The sequence below is a fragment of the Ornithodoros turicata genome, chromosome 10 (assembly GCF_037126465.1).
Source record: "Ornithodoros turicata isolate Travis chromosome 10, ASM3712646v1, whole genome shotgun sequence".
Taxonomy (NCBI): Eukaryota; Metazoa; Arthropoda; class Arachnida; order Ixodida; family Argasidae; genus Ornithodoros; species Ornithodoros turicata.
The window spans coordinates 13,416,111-13,434,884 of NC_088210.1; the positions used below are offsets into that span (position 1 = coordinate 13,416,111).

The window sequence follows — 18,774 nt, forward strand, 5'->3', positions numbered from 1 at the left end:
GCCCGGCTACGAACTCACGTGAAGGTCGATATGACGTACCGGTGAGCTTGATTATGCCGCATGTTAGTGCACTCGCCGGATAACATCACACTTGTAAACAGAGCAGGTGTGATGTTATCTGGTGAGTGCGTTAATATGCGTTATGATCGATCTCACCGGTACACCATGTCGACCTTCACGTCAGTTCGTAGCCGGCCCAAGCAGCACAATGTACTGAAAGTCGGGTGCAATAGGGGTAGACGGTATGTGTCTTATCAGTGTTCTTTAGTTTCACGAGTTTGTTCAAGGCCTTCTACCTACCCGTCCACCCCTATTGTACTCGACTTTCAGTACATTTTGCTGCTTGGGCGGGCCTCACGCCTTATCAGATGATTGTAATCGTGAGTTTCGAGGCACGAAATGCCGAGCTATGGGAGTGGATTCCACAGAACATAGAATCAGATAGCCGAGAGCCTTGTTAGTATATATTTGCGCAGTCCTTTTGTGTCAACGAACGGGCTAGTGGAAGTGATTGGTCGTCGCCCTACATGCTGCTCTATAAGTTTCCTAATTTTATTGCAATTCTCAGCTAAGGACATGGAAGAATTTCATTCCACGTGGAAGCATATTTCACACAAATGTACCAAGGCGACAAGCTTACATGGGATCATCGGAGAAGATTTATACAATACGCCAATCCAGTTCTGATGTCGATGACAGTATCAGTGTTTCAGTGGATCATACGCGATCGCTTTTCTTATAGCGTTGCCATGATTGCGCACGGGCAGCGGTAGCGAACGTAATGATGCCTATAGGAAGCGTACGCTACGAGCTTTTTCGAGAGCATCTCGCGACAACAAGAGCACAAAACACAAAATAACATCATATATTTCTGAAATAACTTCATACATCCCATTTAATAGCGTCTTGTTCGTTGTTATTACGTTCGGCTGTCTGTTTCGTGCGACTTAGTTGCAAACGACCGCTTGGTGACTGCTCCAGAGCGTCCGCGGAAAGAGCTTGTGGGCGGTTGCGCCTGGACGCGTAGCGTCATATCGTAGCGTGCACAAAATGTTAGCGTGCGGTCAACACCGAGCGGAAACAAAGCGTGGGACGCGTTGCTGGCATCGCCTGAAGATGATAGGATCGTAACGCCGTCCGTGCTCGTGCCATGAGCGGCGTTATATACGCCGCGATCTTTAGGCGATGCCAGCAACGCGCCCCTGATCGTTGAAACGACGATGACGTAACAATTGAGAGTCCGCCAATCACGACCCTGCTTTTGGCGGCCGTAGCTTTAGAGAGGAGCGGCCACCAGTCGCATGAGAAAGCGACTCGTAGCCCCAGAAAGACGGTGTTTGAAATCGTCGACAGCGATTGGCTACATCCAGACTTAAAATGTCCACGTGCGAAGGAGTGAGATGAGACTTTAAGAAGGCCTTTCGTATATCCAGGCGGCCGTTGGTACTGCCCACTAAAACTCTCGGTTCTGGTTCCCACCCCCTGTACAAAGAAACCCAATCTCGTTTCAGCTTCGCCAATCGCCTGTTGATGTTCCACCTGACCTTCTTCAGCGTGCACTTGGGTGGCAGTCCCTTCGTCAGCTTCACCATGGTCATCCTGTTCAGCCTTCCGGGATGCTCCGTTATACCCATGCTCCTGATCCGTTACTGCCGGCGGAGGATAGGTCTCTCTGTCTCGTGCTTCATAACGGGCTTTTTCATCCTCTTGCTCATACCACTTACCGAAGGTAATCATGGTATACATATGTATATGTACGTAGTCAGTCTTTAAGCAGAACCAATGCTGACTGCAGATTGAGGGAAAACACGTGTACGCGTGTAAAAGAAAAGGATGTTAGTCATTGAGCACTGTGTTGCGGTGAACTTTTGTTGTTAGAGTGTTGCACTGTGCAGCTTGGTACTTTTTATGGTACTCTACCCGACGGTACTAAAGTGACCTTATAGCACGAAAATTACGACCACTTCTTCGAGTAATTCCAATCTAAGCGTTCACAACAAATATATTACACTGAAAAAATGGCTAGGAAGCAAGCGAGCTGGTGAAGATGATGCATAATGTAAAACCCCGAGACTAGGGAACACGAAAGGACAGACACAAACACGAAGTCTCAATTGAGACTTCGTGTTTGTGTCTGTCCTTTCGTGTTCCCTAGTTTCGGGGTTTTACATTATTCATATTACACTGGCTTACATAACAAGATAAAGAAAAATACAAGGACTGTTTCGACGCCTATACGGGCGTCCTCGTATTTTTGTTTATTTTGTTGTGTAAGCCAGTGTAATATATTTGTTGCGAACGTGTCTCCTGGCTTTTGGTCTACTTTCAATCTAACCGTAACCTAGAACCCAGAAAATGTCATTTTTTTATGCGTATCTTATTAACTCGTAAAATAGGTCACAACTATAGTTCGTTCTACTGGGAAGTATTATTCTTACTCCAACGAGTAAGAATAATACTTCCCAGTAGAACGAACTATAGTTGTGACCTATTTTAGCTGTGTTGCAACCGGTTAATATACCTTGAACATTGCAGATTACCTCATCCTTCGACTGCTGACCACGATTATTGCGAAGAACGCAGTCAACGCGGGAGCTGGGGTGCTCACCGTGTTCGGCGGGGAAGTGTTCCCGACGGTAGTCCGAACTATGGGCATCGGCGGAGGCTACATGGCCAGCAGAGTAGGGGCCATGCTCGCACCATTCTTCAAGGAACTGGTCAGTAAAATGTCACTGGTACAATATTGTTTTTTTAGTCCTACGTTAGCGCCGCGAAGCAACTGCGGCTATAAGCGGCGTACATGTGTGGAGAGGTGAAGAGAGGAAGGATTGGGGGACAGGGGGGTTAGTATGCGTCCTGGGCCGACTTCAGGTGGAATTGTGCCGAAATTCGTCTGGAAATAGTCTTCGAAAAACACAGGGAAAGCCTCCGACAGCACAATCGGTGGTAGGATTCGAACCCAGCACCTCCCAGTTACCAACACGACCTCTGCTACCACCAACAATCGGAACGCCACTGGTACAATGTATCAGGGATGCCCATAGCGTTAAACGTGCAAAGGATTGACCCCGGAACTGAATGAAACGCTTCTTTTCTCATTAGTACTTCATATACCCCGTGCCTTTGGTTTTCGTTTGGGAACGGTGGCGGTGTCCCTATACCCCTAAAAGGAGTAAAACGGGGAGTAATTGCAGCTCCTACTCCCCTAGTCTGCCCCCCCCCTCCCAATTACTCCCCATTTTAGTCCCCTACATTTACTCCCCAGGACTGCAAATTGTCACTAAACTTCGTGAATGGTCTCCTGAATGCGACAGTCTATACGTAAATATGTGCCCTTGATCAATTTGAACGACATAAGGCTGTATAACTCAGACAACGTAGCAATTTTCCAGCCACGCAGAGTAAGAAACAGTTAGCGCATCTTTCTTCGCAAATTGTGCCCTTAGTATGGCGCAAGATTTTATATCACTCGATATATCACGGTTGACGGATTGCTTCGAAGTATTTTCATGCATGCGCACCACTTATGTACCTGGGACTCTTACAACAGCGCGTGAAATGTGGTCTTCACTCTGTGACATTCATTTACTCCCGAAAGGGACTATTTTTTGTGGCAATGCATTTAGTCCCCAAAAGGAGTAAAAGTACTCCTTTTTTTTCTTAGAGTGTACCTGCTTTCTATCTCCACCAGATTCGTTCTCATCTTCCAAATGGGGGGAGGGGGCGAGGGGCAGTGTTAACGAGGAGTTTTTATGGGCGCCCCACACGTTGTAAAGTATTCCAGTTTGATATCGGTTTCATAAGTATACGCTACGATATGCTAGTAAATCTACATATACTTGATGTTTATTGTGTCGTTATCGGCACAGAGCATAGACCAATAGCACTATACAGCATAAATAAAAACCAGCTCCTGTGGCATAGTGGTTAGCATGATCGCTTTCCACGCCGAAACTGGGAGGTGACACGCGGGTTCGAATCCCCCGCACTGGCTGTGCTGTCTGGGGTTTTCCCGCAGACTTTCCAGACGAATGTCCGTACAGTTCCCCTTGAAGTCGGCCCATGACGCATACTAAGACCCTCTTCCCCACTCCTTCCTGCTGTCCTCTCTCCACCTGTCCACGTCAGTACACCACTCATGGCCACGGTTGCTTCGCGGCGCTAACACGGCCCTTCAATGCCGCCCCAGCACTCCTGGTATCCAATACAATCCAAGTTCATGTATATGAAGTGCTTTTGTCTCGTCAAGCAGGTTCTTCTTATATACGCTATGCGAGTAGGTAAGCTGTGCGCGCAGCTCCCTCGTTTCCATCTCTTACCTATTGCCCGTGCGGGGCGACGTCATTGGTCCCCCTCCCAAATACTCCCTCATTGCTGCATTGTGACTGTACAGACAGTTCGTCACGTGGTTTATCCAAACTCTATCCCCCCCTACGCCGAAGACAATTGTCCAATATTGGTCCAATCTAGGGCCGACATTGCCAATATTGGTCCAATATTGGGCCAAGATGTTGTGCTGCTTGGGAAACTGTCATAGCGCATTCCGTATAAGGAAGAGGTTCATCAAGCCTTCTATTGTTACATGTAAGAATGATATACGAGATACCGATCGTAACTCGTTAGGCCTAGCGAATCTGTCATGGCGGCTGAGTTCTCGAGATGTCCTTGGTCTGAGTTGTCGAGAGTCACCACCTTGGTTTCTAGGTACTATTATGAGAGTTCTGTGACATAAAATGTCTTATCACCTCTTTTTCGTGTCGTATTTTACCCTTTTTCTTTTTTTTTTTTCAGGCAAACAACACAAGCCCCGCAGTAGCAGCTGTGGTGAGCGCCGTGGTTGCCATCATTGGAGGGTTGGCAGCCATTATGCTCCCAGAGACTTTAAACAAGCCGTTACCCGACACGCTAGAGGACGCCGAGAAAGAACTCTAAAAATTGCGTCCTGGGCCAGTGCAAAGCAAAGGTGCTCAATCGCAGTCACATGGTCACGAGTACAATATGCGACATGTTCGCAAAGAATGGAGCCGATTCAGACAGTGCTATAATCAGGGCCATAGTTATACTTATATAACCAAAGGCTCCGCCAGCGCTGAAACGCTGCATCCAGTAGGTACATGTCGTTCGTTCTCGAAGGCAGCTGAGCAACCAAAGTTGGCATCATCTCCTATAGTAGCTCAGCCGCAGTAGATATAGTGGCAAAAAAAAAAAAGAAAAATGACAGTTTTCCTTCAAGCATTTGTTTTTAAAATTATGCGCATGAGAGGAAGCTGCATTCAGTTATTTTTACGGATGTCTTTATCCTTTCTATATATATAAAAAAAAATACATGCGACGTGGGTTGTCGCGACAGAAGGTTCAAGCTTAAAGCAGTCAACTAGTGATTTTAAAGTTAATTCTGTTGACAACTCGAATACCATCGCATTCCACATTTTAACGCGCGACATGTACAAAGAGCCGTCGCGTTCGCTCCGTTTCGCAGCTAGATACTTATTATGTACTGTAAATATTGCCTAAGTTGACATTCAGATGAGTAATACCAGCGTTATAAATGCCACGGCTGGCGTTCTCAGCCTCACAAAATCTGGAGAACACACAGCCATTTAAGCTGCTGTGAGCACTGGGAAAGGCAAGGCTTGTCGAAAGAAAATCCTTGTCTTTTTTTGTTATTTCATTACAGTTTATGACAAAAAAGAAGAAGAAAATGCCCGTGGCCTTTTTTATTATAGTAAGGGAAAATATTGCGCGTTTAGTACGTTGACATTTCCAGCGATTTTATGGTTTCTTTGCGCATTGACACGGGCGTACATCCTCGGAAGCGAACTTCGTAACACGCTCAGGGCAAGTGCCATAAAAAGACATATCCCTAACGAATCAGGATGAACGATTATATCACTCGGAACTAAATAGACGAATGGGAGCCTGTTACGTGGTGAAGTCCTGCTTTTAGAGTGTATAGTCTTCAGTGGTCGAGTTTAGCCCAACATGGCTGCCGTCGGTGGTGGCTGCCATGGCCACCTGCCCGTAGTAGCTTTCCCTTTCTCAGTCTTTTTCGAAATCTACGAACAACCTATTTTTTATGGGTTGAAAAGGTAGGGGCAAACCCGGTTATATAGCAGGTAGAAGAACTTGCTATCAGCACCTGAGAACCCTTGAAACTTAGTATCAGTTATTAATTCTTGTAGCTCACCTCCCCCCCTCCCCCACCCGATTAAAAACTATCATGATGACGAATAGCAGCAGGAAGACAAGGACAGGGTAGAAATAGACAGGACGTCTGCAGACTCTCAACTGATGTTTAATCAAGAGTCTGCAGTCGTCCTGTCCCCTTTTTCTCTATGTCCTTGTCTTTTTGCTGCTATTCGTTATCATTAACCTATATCAACTACTCCGGATTGTTCCTATTGCGTAAAAACTATCAGTAATGTTTACGTGGCGCATGCCAAGCAATGAGCGGCAGACATTCCGTTCATTACAGCCTTTCGGGGGAAAGGGGGCTGAAGTGAACAAAAGAAGTCGGTTCAGTGGCAGTGTGTATGATGGCGTATAGCCAGTGATGGCCACTAACTACTTCTATAGTAGTTTAACTATAACTACTAACTACTTTGTGATGGAGTAGTTTAACTAGTAGTTGGACTACTTTTTAGGGGAGGTAGTTAAAACTACTTCTTTACCTACTGCAATGTATTTCAACTACATCTCTAACTACTTAACGTTGTCCATCAACACCAATCCCATTCTACAGTGTTCCTGGACACCTAAATATAAATCACGAGCAGTGATAAAAGTGAAGATTGAGTACACATGCATGGCACAATTGCTCTGCACCTCCGTTCTCATGAAACAAGTAGCTCAAGGTAAAAGTCGGAAGCACAACTGTGCCGTAAAACTTGCGGCAAAACCGGAAGTAGTTGGCGCATGCAGTAACCTAACTACTGTAGTTAACTACTCGAAATAGGAGTTTAACTAGTAGTTGCACACTACATTTCTGCAAGTAGTTCATAACTACTTTATAACTACAATCAGGTAGTTTAACTAGTAGTTTAACTACATGTAGTTAACTACTGGCCATCACTGCGTATAGCTTTGATTCAGTGTGCCACTCCCGTCTGGACCTGGAGGCTGTCAACCCACAGCTGTCGTCCCGGATTACATTCACCGCGTGCAACGCCCAATCTTGGACAATCAACGAATGCCATGTTCCGAGAGATGTGTCCACCGCTGTGAAGAAGAAAGCAGTGCGTCAGTGTGAGACGCGCCTCGTTTCAGCAGTATATACTGCACAGACCATCCGCAAACTTGGTTAGGACGTGGTTCGTCTATTGTTCATTTGAAGTACCATATCGTCGTTCGGTCGAGTTGAATTAAACTGTGTTGTTGTTAAACATGCGTTGAGTCATTCCTTCTCGCCCCTGCGGGTGCCCACGTTGAGTGTATCCCCGTTTCTTCGTTAACTTTGTGCTCCGTCTCGTGGGAAACGAGGGACGTCACACTAGTTAGGTTGCGCCATCTGGATGGACACTGACTTGAAACCCAAACCTCAGCCTCACGGAGCTTCTGCGTGAATTCTTCACAAAAGTACTACGGTGCAAATGTACTTAAAGTAAAAAGAACTGGCACACAAAGTGGCACTACGGCCTAAATCTCGTGTCTTCAGAATCCTATAGCAAAGTTATGTTACTGAAATCTTCTTGTCTCACTTTACATTCTGGCAAAATATTTTGGCTCTACGTGACGCGAAAGCTAGAAAAAAAATATTATTTGTATTTTTGAGAACTGGGACTCATATTACGCTCCGACAGAGCGCCCGGCTCTCATCTGGCAACGTTGTTGCCCTGCACATTTAAAGCTGGACCCTCGTTCCAAAGAGGCCCACCAGGGGTGCCCCTACACTCCATCCATCCATTATAGAAGGTAACTTTTTTGCACTCCGTTAACGGAGCCCCACGTGACATATCATCCGACCGCTCCGACCTTCGAAAAAACACAAAGGAGGGAGAAGACATATCTCCCATTTTCCCTTCTTTCGATCAGCGTCACGTGACTTATCCATCACGTGACCTTCGCCGGACGCCGTCGTCGTTGCTAGGAGACGAGTGCCCTCTCCTGAACATGACAACGTTGCAATTTGTGGGCTTACGATTACGGCACCCGCTCCTCGCGTCATCGAAACTTGTGGAGGCTCAGCAGACCTTCAAAACATGACAGAAATGCACAGCGTTCGTAAACAGGATTGAAACTTCGCGTATAGAATCCTTGAGGCACCTTCTTTTCGTGGACTAAATAAAATAAACGCTGTTTTCCGAGTCCGCGGAGCGGCGCTTTAAAGCACACGTGACGTATACATGATTAACTCAGTTTGTGTATCGCCATGTTTGATATCGGATGGAATTAGCGAAAACGGTAAGTCAATATTTCGAGTCATTCATTGTTTTATTTTATATATTTAGTTTTTTATACGCTGTCTAAGTGCCTGATAATAAAATCCAGTAGTTCAACACGCAAGATAACATATGGTAATCAGACTGAAGGAATATACAAGTAAATTAGGTCGAGCAGCTTTTACTCACCCCGTTGATTTTGCGGCGCTACATGATATGCACCAGCGACGAACACATGCCCAGCAGCACGGCGAGTTAGGCCTGTAATTTTGCCAGTTCATTTTCTGAGGAGCCATCAAAAACACACAAGCGAAGATGAAAGGAGACACACGTTGATTCATTACTAACACTTCTACACACGTGACTCACCCCAGGCCCTCTCTCAAAAATTCCCTTTCTTCACCGCCCAGACAGCACAATGCACTGAAAGCCGAGTGCAATAGGGGTGGACGGGTAGGTGGAAGGCCTTGAACGCACTCATGAAGCTAAAGAACATTGGTAAGACACATACCGTCCACCCCTATTGCACTCGACTTTCAGTACATTCTGCTGTCCCTTGTCTCGTATATAGGTGTTGGCCCTTATCTGTGTTGGGGGAAAATGGAGAGCGTATCCATATTGTTTGACACGTATTCTCAGACGATTTTCCATTGGTCTACGATACGTAAACAGTAGTGTACGTAAACATGGTACGCTGTACAACACAGTAAACACGATACACAGGGTTCCCTATGCCTTATCACTCGTCCCTCTTATTTATCTTTCGGATCAACGTAAATAACTTCCCCCGCGAGCAAAAAGCAGCTTCCACAAGTCGTGCCTGAAGCGACAGGTGCAACAGAAGCAACGTATGTCTCGTCCTATATCTTCGTACGTGGGTTTATGATGGTTACACGCAGAAAATGAATATATGACATCTCTCCACGCCCAAAAGCGAAATAACTTATTTCGCCGAAATAGGAATACCCAAACTTGCTGGCCCCTGCGAATGGATTCAGCAAGTTTTCATCTTTTTCTTTTCTTTTTATGAGTTTCCAGGAAGCTTTCAGTGCCTTCCAAAAGATGCCAGTGTCCGTTGAGCAATGTAGCTAGGCTGTCCGTAGCCGTAATAAAAAATAAAAAGAAAAGAATAATAAATGTCCACCGGGAAAATTGACTGGAAGGACGCACAAAAAGTTTAAAGCGTAAGAAACTCCGAACGACGCTGCACCACGCTCGAGACGGATGAGAAGCAGTTTTCTACCATTACTGGAATGCCTCCATCGTGCACTAGAAAAGCAAAACAAGAAAAAAAAGGGGGAATATGAGAAGAAAAATGACGTTGTAGTGGATGAGGCAATTAAACATATAAGGACAAATAGAACACAAGCCTCACCGCCATAATTCAAGAAAAAGACACCAAGATGTCTGCTTCTCTTACGAGGATTGGAATTTCGTCCAGATTTTCACCCGCCAGTTTTTTACGTTTTACACGTTGTACGCTTGCTTCCAATCAGTTCCGATATAGCGATGAGTTCCGATCGTTATGTCGGTTTCGAGCTCTCTGCATGGGCAAAACCAACCTACATTTCATATTTACCCATTTTTTAGCCATATTTCTGTCCACCTCGTTTATATTGACATCGCGAAATGATGTCGGATTCCACAATGACTCCCGTGGTTGCGCCAGCCGAGGAACCTTCTACCATACGATGGAGAAGTTGCCACATGTGAGACAGATACAATACAAGAAGCGAATTAGGGATTTTGTTTTATTTATTATTATTGTGTTGTTGTTCTCGTATTTATTTTTGATGTTAGACATCGTCCACTGATATAACCGGTGTTCAGGATTGCTGCCGGCCGTATACTCTCTGCGGCAAGCGTCGTGCGCTATTGATGCCAGTTCCGACGTCAACCAGGGATGAAACCAAAACGACAAAATGGCTAGATACATACGGGCTTTTACATTACGGAAACCGAAACGAATATCGGTTACGGTTCAGTGTCAGAACCAGTTACCGGTAACCAAGCAATTGAGCCGGTATCTTTTTTTTTTCTTTCTTTTTTTTTCTCTAGGATGTATCGCAGGCTGCGTGGATGTCGCAAAATGAGCTACAAAGTGCAAACGGGTAAAAATGAACATATTTATCTGTAGCGCTCCGAAAGGGTGGCGCAGCGCTATCTGCCAGGTCGAGGAAAGAGAGAACTCTTTCTTCGTAAAATAATTTGTTGCGGTCGCTCTTATCTCGTGCACATACATTTCGCTCGTGCTGTAACGAGCTGCAAGGAAAGAAAAACTGCGTGCGTTCAGCGGTTAAGCAAACAAATGTGGAAACAAACAAAACGTGCAACGCTTGGTATCTTAAATGATCACAATAATACAGTTCATAACTTCATAAGGGACGTACGCAATACGTGTCATGAGATGTGTATCTCATCCGATTATGGTTCCAAGCGCATAAGATAGTATGTTGTCTACACAACCTCTGAACGAAAAACACATGACGAACGAGATGTACCTTAACAGAAGCACGTACTACACCGCTAATCAGAGTTGTAAAGCGATACAAATATCGCATTAAAAGTTGTTCGCGTTCATGCTTGAACCGATTTATATGAACCGGTAACCGAAATCAAATTTTTCGGTTCAGGTTACGGTTAACTGCCGATGGCGGTTACGCTACGGTTCTTGAAAAGATTTGAATTCCAAGTGGTTTTCGGTTTCGTTCCGGTTTTAGTCCCCGAGTCAACGGTGAGATGTCGGGCATGGTTGAACATCTCACCGTTGACGTCCGGGACTGAAATCGGAACCTAACCGAAAATCGCTTGAAACCCAAAATTTTTACAAGAACCGGAACCGGAACGTAACAGCCATTCACCATTGGCAATTAACCGAAACCTTAACCCGAACCGAAAAATGTGATTTCGGTTACCGGTTCATATGAATCGGTTCAAGCCCTAGTACACACTTCACTCGCGGGAACTCCTAAAGAATCATATTCACGGAACCTCAGGACAAGGTTCACGGATCCCCGATTGATAACCACTTGAGAATGAGCGCGCTACAGAATCCGCAGAGCGCGCTCCGTCCACTTTGTCCCTCTCGCTCCGGTGCCTTGCGGAACGTTGCGTGCGCTCGTGATGCGTGTACGTTGCGAGTGCAAAGCGCCTCGAGGCTTCTGAGTGCCGCTGAATGTTCTTTTCCGGTAGAGCAGTCTTCCGCTCCGGCTGTCTGCAGTGCGGTTGTGTCCAACCGGAAAGGAGCGTGGAGGGCGCGAGAAGTACACTCCTAACTTCGGGTTAGGAGAGCGGGTCGGGTCGAGAGCGGGAGCGCCTCGTGCCGGAAAAGGAGTGACGTCGTTTAGTAAAAAAAAAGCCTGCTATTAAAAAAAAAAACAGATTAAGACGTCTGATGAAAGTGTGTGTGCCATTTTACCGAATAGCGCGAAAGGTTTGGCTGTGTACAATTTGTTTCCCAGAATAAAACTCGCATAAACATGACTCCGCGCGTTCACCCTTAACTCGCCACTCCGGGTGTAACGAGGAGGAGAAGTATGATGCCACGTCATGGATGACGTTACAGGGGCAACTCGTTCTGGTTCGCCGGTCAATGGCGTGCCAGCGCCCGGTCCCTTTGCCGCCGTCAAGCAGCTTTACCAGTTCCCCCAAAAGAATTGGGGAAAGAAGGAGCGGCCGAATCACGACCGAGCCAGGAGGAATGCTTTTTCGGGACCCCGAACAGCCGAGTAGCAGACAACATTTCTCTGGACCAATCAGCGAGCGTTCTCCTTATAGCGTCAGCGCGAGGTCCCGGGCACTTCACAGGCTGGTACTGCTTCTCCACCGTCGTTGCGCACGGTCACTTTTTGCGGCGTACTTTAAATTCAATTTCTGCGATAATTATGACTCTATGGGGTGAAATAATTCTTACGGGAACTCTTACTGGCCTGCTTAGCAGTTTTATACATAGAAAACAGGGTGTTAAAAATGACTTCTGTGCTACTTTAACGCGCCCATGTTCTGCACCTATTCGCTCAAACATCGATTAACAGTTGCATAGCGGCACAAAATAACGACTCTTTTACAAAGCAAGGCAACCATGAGAGTGAACGCTGTCTGCGGGGCGTGTTAAATACCACCGTCACCGCTGACAAACAGACGAGTTCAGAAAATCCCAGAGTGCTTAGCGTCGCTTTGAACTGTGGGAGTTTACTGATACGAAAGTAACGGGTGGCCTCCAAACTGTTCCGATTTCTTCCCTGCCGGTCCATTGTTCGCGACGTGTCAAGGTCAGCGAAAGCGTAAGTAAAGTAAAGTGCGTAAAGTAAAGTAAAGTAAAGTAAAAGCGTAAGTAAAGCGAAGGTAAGTAAATGATTATTCTTCGTTGCCCCGCTCAGCAAGCGCCCAGGATGCAATGCCTGCGCAAAGAGCACTGGGATTTTCTGAATTCGTCTAATTCAGCCAAATTAATACGCAGAGTTCGTATACGAATACTGCATACGTCGACTAGTGTGAATTTTGTTTGGCAAAAGATTTTCACGCCGCTAAACGTCTCTTACGGTTTCCGTGGTCGTACTTCTCCATGCGGCAACCCCACTTGAGACATCCGCAGGTACTCCTTTAATCGCTAAGCACACAATCTTCTTTATCGGCCATGGCTCAACAGACGACATTTGTTTATGCGTTTACAACGCGCCGTCAACAAATAAACGCTTCCGTATCAGTATCATGCCTCTTCCAGGTCATTAGATATATCGAGAGCTTCCTGTTACCCTATCGACACGCAATGTGTTATCTTCCTCTCGTGCGATTAAAAAGGGCAATTTGTAGAAGTTGCCCTTCGGCGTCTGTTATAGGAGCACTGAGGTGATACCCCCCTTCTTTTTTTCGTTTTTCGGTGCGAAGTGTTCTCCAACGAATAAAGTGAGTTCCTTCGAAAGAACGATGAGCGTATAGTCAGTGACAACTTAAGTCTTACAATTGGGACCGCCCACTCGTCCGTGGAAGGCTCCTGCGATTGGCTACCAGCCTTTGCACGACGCCTCCGCCTCGCGACGAAGTGCTCGCTCTCTGTCTCTCCCCCTAGTCCCGACTTGGCCTCGCCGAACATTTGCGCGCGCGGAGCGATTCTTGTATGGGGGCGGGGTCAAGTGTAGTGTGTGACTTATGTTGTCACTGACTATAGGTGACCTACAGGGCAAGCGGCGCGAGGGCTCTGTTCCCCACACCTTTGAAAAATCTTTCTCCTCGTGAAAAGAGCGCATCGCAGAACGAGAAGACGTCGTGACGTATGCTACTCCTCTCACGTGACTAGTGACGTACAGCGGCACAGCGCAAGCATGTATAAAACAAAGAAACAAGGCACGGGGCCTCCAATACGTTACGCGAGGATCGTGTCGGTCGTCTGCGGCTGGCTTTCTCCGACTGTGTGTGTGTGTGTTTTAAATTCGATTGCGCAGCTATGTTCCATCCTAGCCGTCACCCATATCGCACTCACCGTATATTTGGTGCTTCGAAGTCATTGTGCCGCGTGATTTGTAACATATCCAAGCAATTTCCATGTTTTCGACGTTAATAGTCACCCAAAAAGCGTAGGGCAGCGAACGAATGCGGGGATATAACTTCCAGGGACGTACAGTATGGCGGCGATGTCATATACTGTTGAAAAAGGTAACTCGACAGATTACACTTCCCTACATTGAAAAGGAACACTAAAGTGCAAAAATTTATCCTCCTCGAATGAAGTGACTTTGATTCCTTTTTCTTCTTATTATTTTTTCACTTGCATGAACTGCACCTATAGCAAACTCAAGTAAAGCAACTGAGGAATATTCATCCGCGAATGTGGATTTTATTATAACGTTGCACCTTGCCGATGCTGTGAGTGACATAGCCTCAAACACACCGCATATATCTAGTGTGCCCTAGCAATCATGCTCTATGCAAATGGAACCAACGGAATATAGTTAGCAGTCACGTGTTGTAGTCGCCAGTATTTTTTTTCTTCTTTTCATTGGGTCTAATTAAATTCATAAGACTAATCAGCTAACTTCAAGCAGCTCAGCATCCCCAAGTACCTCTTCAGGTTCAGCTCCTCTAAAAGTACTTCAGCCACTACACTTTTTTTAAAACCAAGCAGTTATCCTGCCATTAAGGTGCACTATGCCAAAGTGATTCATTCGACACACACATATATTTCGCAGAATTCAATTTTAAAGGTCGCTTTGATGTCGTTTCGGCACAGCAAGCTGATTGGTTTAGAGAGAAACGCTGCCTGCTACACAAGAACTGAGTGAGAAACGAAAAGAAAGAAAAAAACAAGGAAAGCTCCGGCTCCGATTGGAGCGCGGTCACTAAGATGTCACCGATGACGTTCCCTCCTCCTCCTCGTTCCATCCTGCAAAGCGAGTTGAGCGAGAACGTGCGCGTCGATGTTCGGGTGAGATTTTTTTTATATAGAAAAGTACTGCACATATATTTTTTTTGTATTAGTTGTCAAGTCTCATACTTCCATAATGCGTCAGGAACAGATTTGAGCTGGCTTTCTAGCCTCCTTGGGAAGTTGTAGAGAGGCTCGTGGAATGTTCGAACGAGGGGTTTCCACTAAGGTACGCGTTTTGAGACTTTTTTTTTCTCTTCGGACTAAAAACACAGCCCACGAAAAAACAAGAAAACACTTCACAACGCAGCCATTCACCACCATTGATTTTTGCGTTGCGTTGTGTGCTTGATCCTGTTCATATGACACCACCACACTGAAGTGACTACAAAACCACAAGTGTTCTTTATCATACTTTATAACCTGCAGAAACAACGTAGCACTTGTATAATTTCATTCTCACTAAAATGTACACACAAAAAAAACAATCTCTTCGTAGGTGTGCGAGAATTTAAAGAAAAGTTCTTTGGCCCGTTAGCCACAACAAAGTTGAGACAATACATAGGAGCAAACGTAGCTGTACAATATATATGATACACAATAGACGCCATGGCCAGACAAAGTTTGTCCTTTTTTCTTTCTCAGCATCAAATGGGAATAGAAAGAAAACAGGCGAGAAATATGCATGCATTAGGGATTATATACAGAGCAAAGAATTGTGCAGTAACTACAACGTTGTAGCTATTAACCGCCATTAAAAATTAATGAAGGAAAATGTTTCCAACGAGAAAAAACTGTGCACAAAACACTGTTGTCCGACATTCCGCACATGTTTACTGGGTTTCCCATCGGGATTTAAGTGTCTGAACCAGCATATACTCCATTACAGCTTCAAAACAAAAGTGCAACCTTTAAAGTTTAAAGATTTTATGAAGATAAATGTGCATCTATACCTTTAGTAACTGTTCCTCACACACGAGACTCAACCCTATGACCTTGAGACCTTATGCATTTTTCACTTTCACAACAAACACGCAGAAGATTTGAGGCAAAACAGGGCACGATATAAAGTACGCAAACACCCTTTTAAAATTCGTAGCAGGTTCCTTTCTATTTGAATGTTGCCAAAAACCAGAGAGTAGAAGAAATTACCAAACATTGGACAGTCATGTCTATGCTGCAAAGAATTAGATGGAAATAACATTACAGTATACAATACAAAAGATGATTTGGCTGGTTGGTGCACAACAAGCTGAAGCTCCAACCGTCCTCAAAATAATTTCCCAAGTGACCCAAAAAATTTCCCATACAACCTTTATGCCTTGCAGGAGGCATGCTATATACAAACTCCTTGAACTAGAAAAATGGCAGGCAAGTGACATTTTGTAACCAAAGATTGTGGGACGCAGACTGGAATATACCAATTTTTATCCCCCATTTGCTCTATCGTCAGTTCGGATAAAACCCAAAGAAAACCCTGAAGACAAAGTTGGCATGGTGCAAATTCATCCACGAATGCAAGCACTGGAGGACGCTAAGCACTATGCATTCACCAAAGCTGCTTGGCATCTCGTCTTGATCTGAAATGGTCCAAAGCAGCACAATATCTTGGCTCAGTATTGGACCAATATTGCCGATATACAGCCAATGTTGGGCCAAGATTCTGTGGCACGTGGGTGAGAAGTGTTTTTTTACTTTCCATACAATACTGCCCAATACTCAGCTACTCAAATAAAAAAAAAACATTTTTACCCCAAATTTTTCAAAAAGCATACAACCCGGAAAGTCCTACATACACACAGAATTAAAACACAAACGTCAAACGAGACCTGATCGTAACAAAGTGCTAAAAATACAAGGAGGTTGAGACAACACAAGTAGAACGCGTCATTATAAGGTGAACATTACTGTTTTCTCATTTGCATACCATGACATGATCACGCATATGCTTTCATTAAAAGTGGAGAACTACTTGATGCCTCCGCAGCGTAAATATTGTTTTTTGTTTCATTAGTGTTGTTCGCGGTATACTGCACAACTCCTTTCCCAAAAAAAATACAGGGTGACATCTTTTCACCCCCTGCGAATATTTTTCTTCGCAAAACAAAATAAGTTGCCTTGTAAGTGACTATACAATAGTAATTGACCTACTTTCTTCCTTGCAGTGCAAAATTGAAAACGAAAAACAAAAGCAATGTATATCAGAGATAGCTCGCAACTTTATGATGCCTCAGTTAATCTTCAGAACAACCTTTTTGAACACTCACCGTATTCAAGCATTGCCACAATATTTGATCCCCCTCTACTGAGCACATTAATCCATTACCACTTACATTACGGTAGATTTTGTCACACATTAGTCCTGTTGAAACTACTGATACAAACTTCCAGAGTTGTGAAGGCATCACCCTGCTCCAGGTATGTTGTATCAACTGTGCTACTGCTCCAGTGCTCCAACCAACCACACGCTAAACACAACAACATGGCCGACATTATACTACATGGTAAGCGCCCAATGGCGCCCAAGTCTTCCATTCTTCTTTCACACACTGGAGTCCTACCATCAAGGTGGCTACACGAGCCACCATTACACTTAAGCCAAATAGAATCACAGAACAAGTGGACGTGACAGAATGCGACAGCGTACCCTGCTGTTGTGTTAGGAGGTACAATATTTTCATGATGCAATGGTGAAACGCTGTGCTGAAAGTGCACACAGAGTGCAAACAACAAAAGTGCACATTTAGCTCCAGCATAGCTGGAGACACCGGTTACTAATTAAAATTTTAATTAAAAATTATAACCAATACAATAAAATAACCAATTAAAAATTTGTGAAAAGGTATCGCTCCCTCAGATCACCCAGTGGACTTAGAGAAAAAAGGTGAAAGACAAACACAAATAAATAAGTCACGGGTACTCTCTGAGGTATTCTTACAGGTGCTCTGAGGGACTCATTTTGGTGCAGTTTCGCATTTTTCCTTTTGGGAACTTGTTTTTGAGCTCAACAATAACATTATCCAATGCAGTATCGTAGGGAAGACCCTTTTCTATCACACGCAGAAGTGCAAATTTTCCACAATACCTCGGAAGAAAAAAAACAATACTGTCCGGCATAGACACATACGGCGAAATGATAACTAAACAACATTCATATATGAGTGTTCAAAAATATTATGCTTTAAAGCCTATTATACATTGTAAAAAGAACTATTAGTGTAAGAAATTACTGCATTAGCAAAAAAACACATGTTACAAATGAAGTTTTTGTACAAGAGGAAGCTAAAAAAATAAAAAGGAAGGACCTAAAAGGCTGAAAAATCCAAAAGGGTATGCCTTATAAAAATCCAAAGGGCATGCCTTACAAGTTACAATACCTGCAACTTGTTTAACTGAACTGCTGGCAAACTGGTGTTAGGAGCCATAGCATGATCACTGCGAGAGATAGCTAGCTGCTTTCAACGGCTGGATTAAGTCAGTGTCATGGAGCCAAGACATCGCACATTGATTCTTAAGTGGACAAACCCATGTACTGTGCCTTTATATTTGAACACTGTCCCCACAGTACAGAGACGTCTTTAATTACTACTAGTGCCATCCCCCTGCCTTCCCTCAAGCCCGTACCCAGCCCCTGGTTTAGCCCATGCCCTGGTTTAGACAACGCTCATTCTGCTCAAGCAAGTCCTAGAGCATTCACCTGCTGTAGCCAATAGCAATGCTAATTTCAGTAGATGTCTCTCAAGTGTGGTGTGGTGTGGTGTCTGTGTAGTGTGGTATGTGTCTGAAGTGAAGTGTGTGTGAAGTGAAGAACCCCAGTGCTGGGAATGCAACATAACAGGCACAACACACCCTGAACTGAACACCCTCTTCTCACACCCACGCAAGCGAGTGGCACCACTCCCAATTTTCAGCCCCGTGCAAAAGTAGTGAATTTATGGAGCCATTACTTTTTAACCTAACAAGTTTTTCTCGGTCTTGTGACTGTAAAGGAGGCTGCATTATGCAGCTCTCCCAACTCTACCCACCTCTCACGTA

At 44.8% G+C, this 18,774-nt stretch overlaps 1 protein-coding gene across 1 annotated transcript in view; it reads left to right on the forward strand.

Annotated features, from left to right (window-relative positions):
• Positions 1 to 7,382, forward strand: part of LOC135370410 (organic cation transporter protein-like) — a 35,689-nt gene extending 28,307 nt beyond the window's left edge. Inside the window, exons 8-10 of the mRNA XM_064604155.1 lie at positions 1,512 to 1,729; positions 2,536 to 2,717; positions 4,792 to 7,382. Of these exons, the coding sequence (XP_064460225.1) occupies positions 1,512 to 1,729; positions 2,536 to 2,717; positions 4,792 to 4,932 (541 nt within the window). The 3' untranslated portion in view covers positions 4,933 to 7,382. The remainder of the gene's footprint in view (positions 1 to 1,511; positions 1,730 to 2,535; positions 2,718 to 4,791) is intronic.
• The last annotated feature ends 11,392 nt before the right edge of the window (positions 7,383 to 18,774 follow it).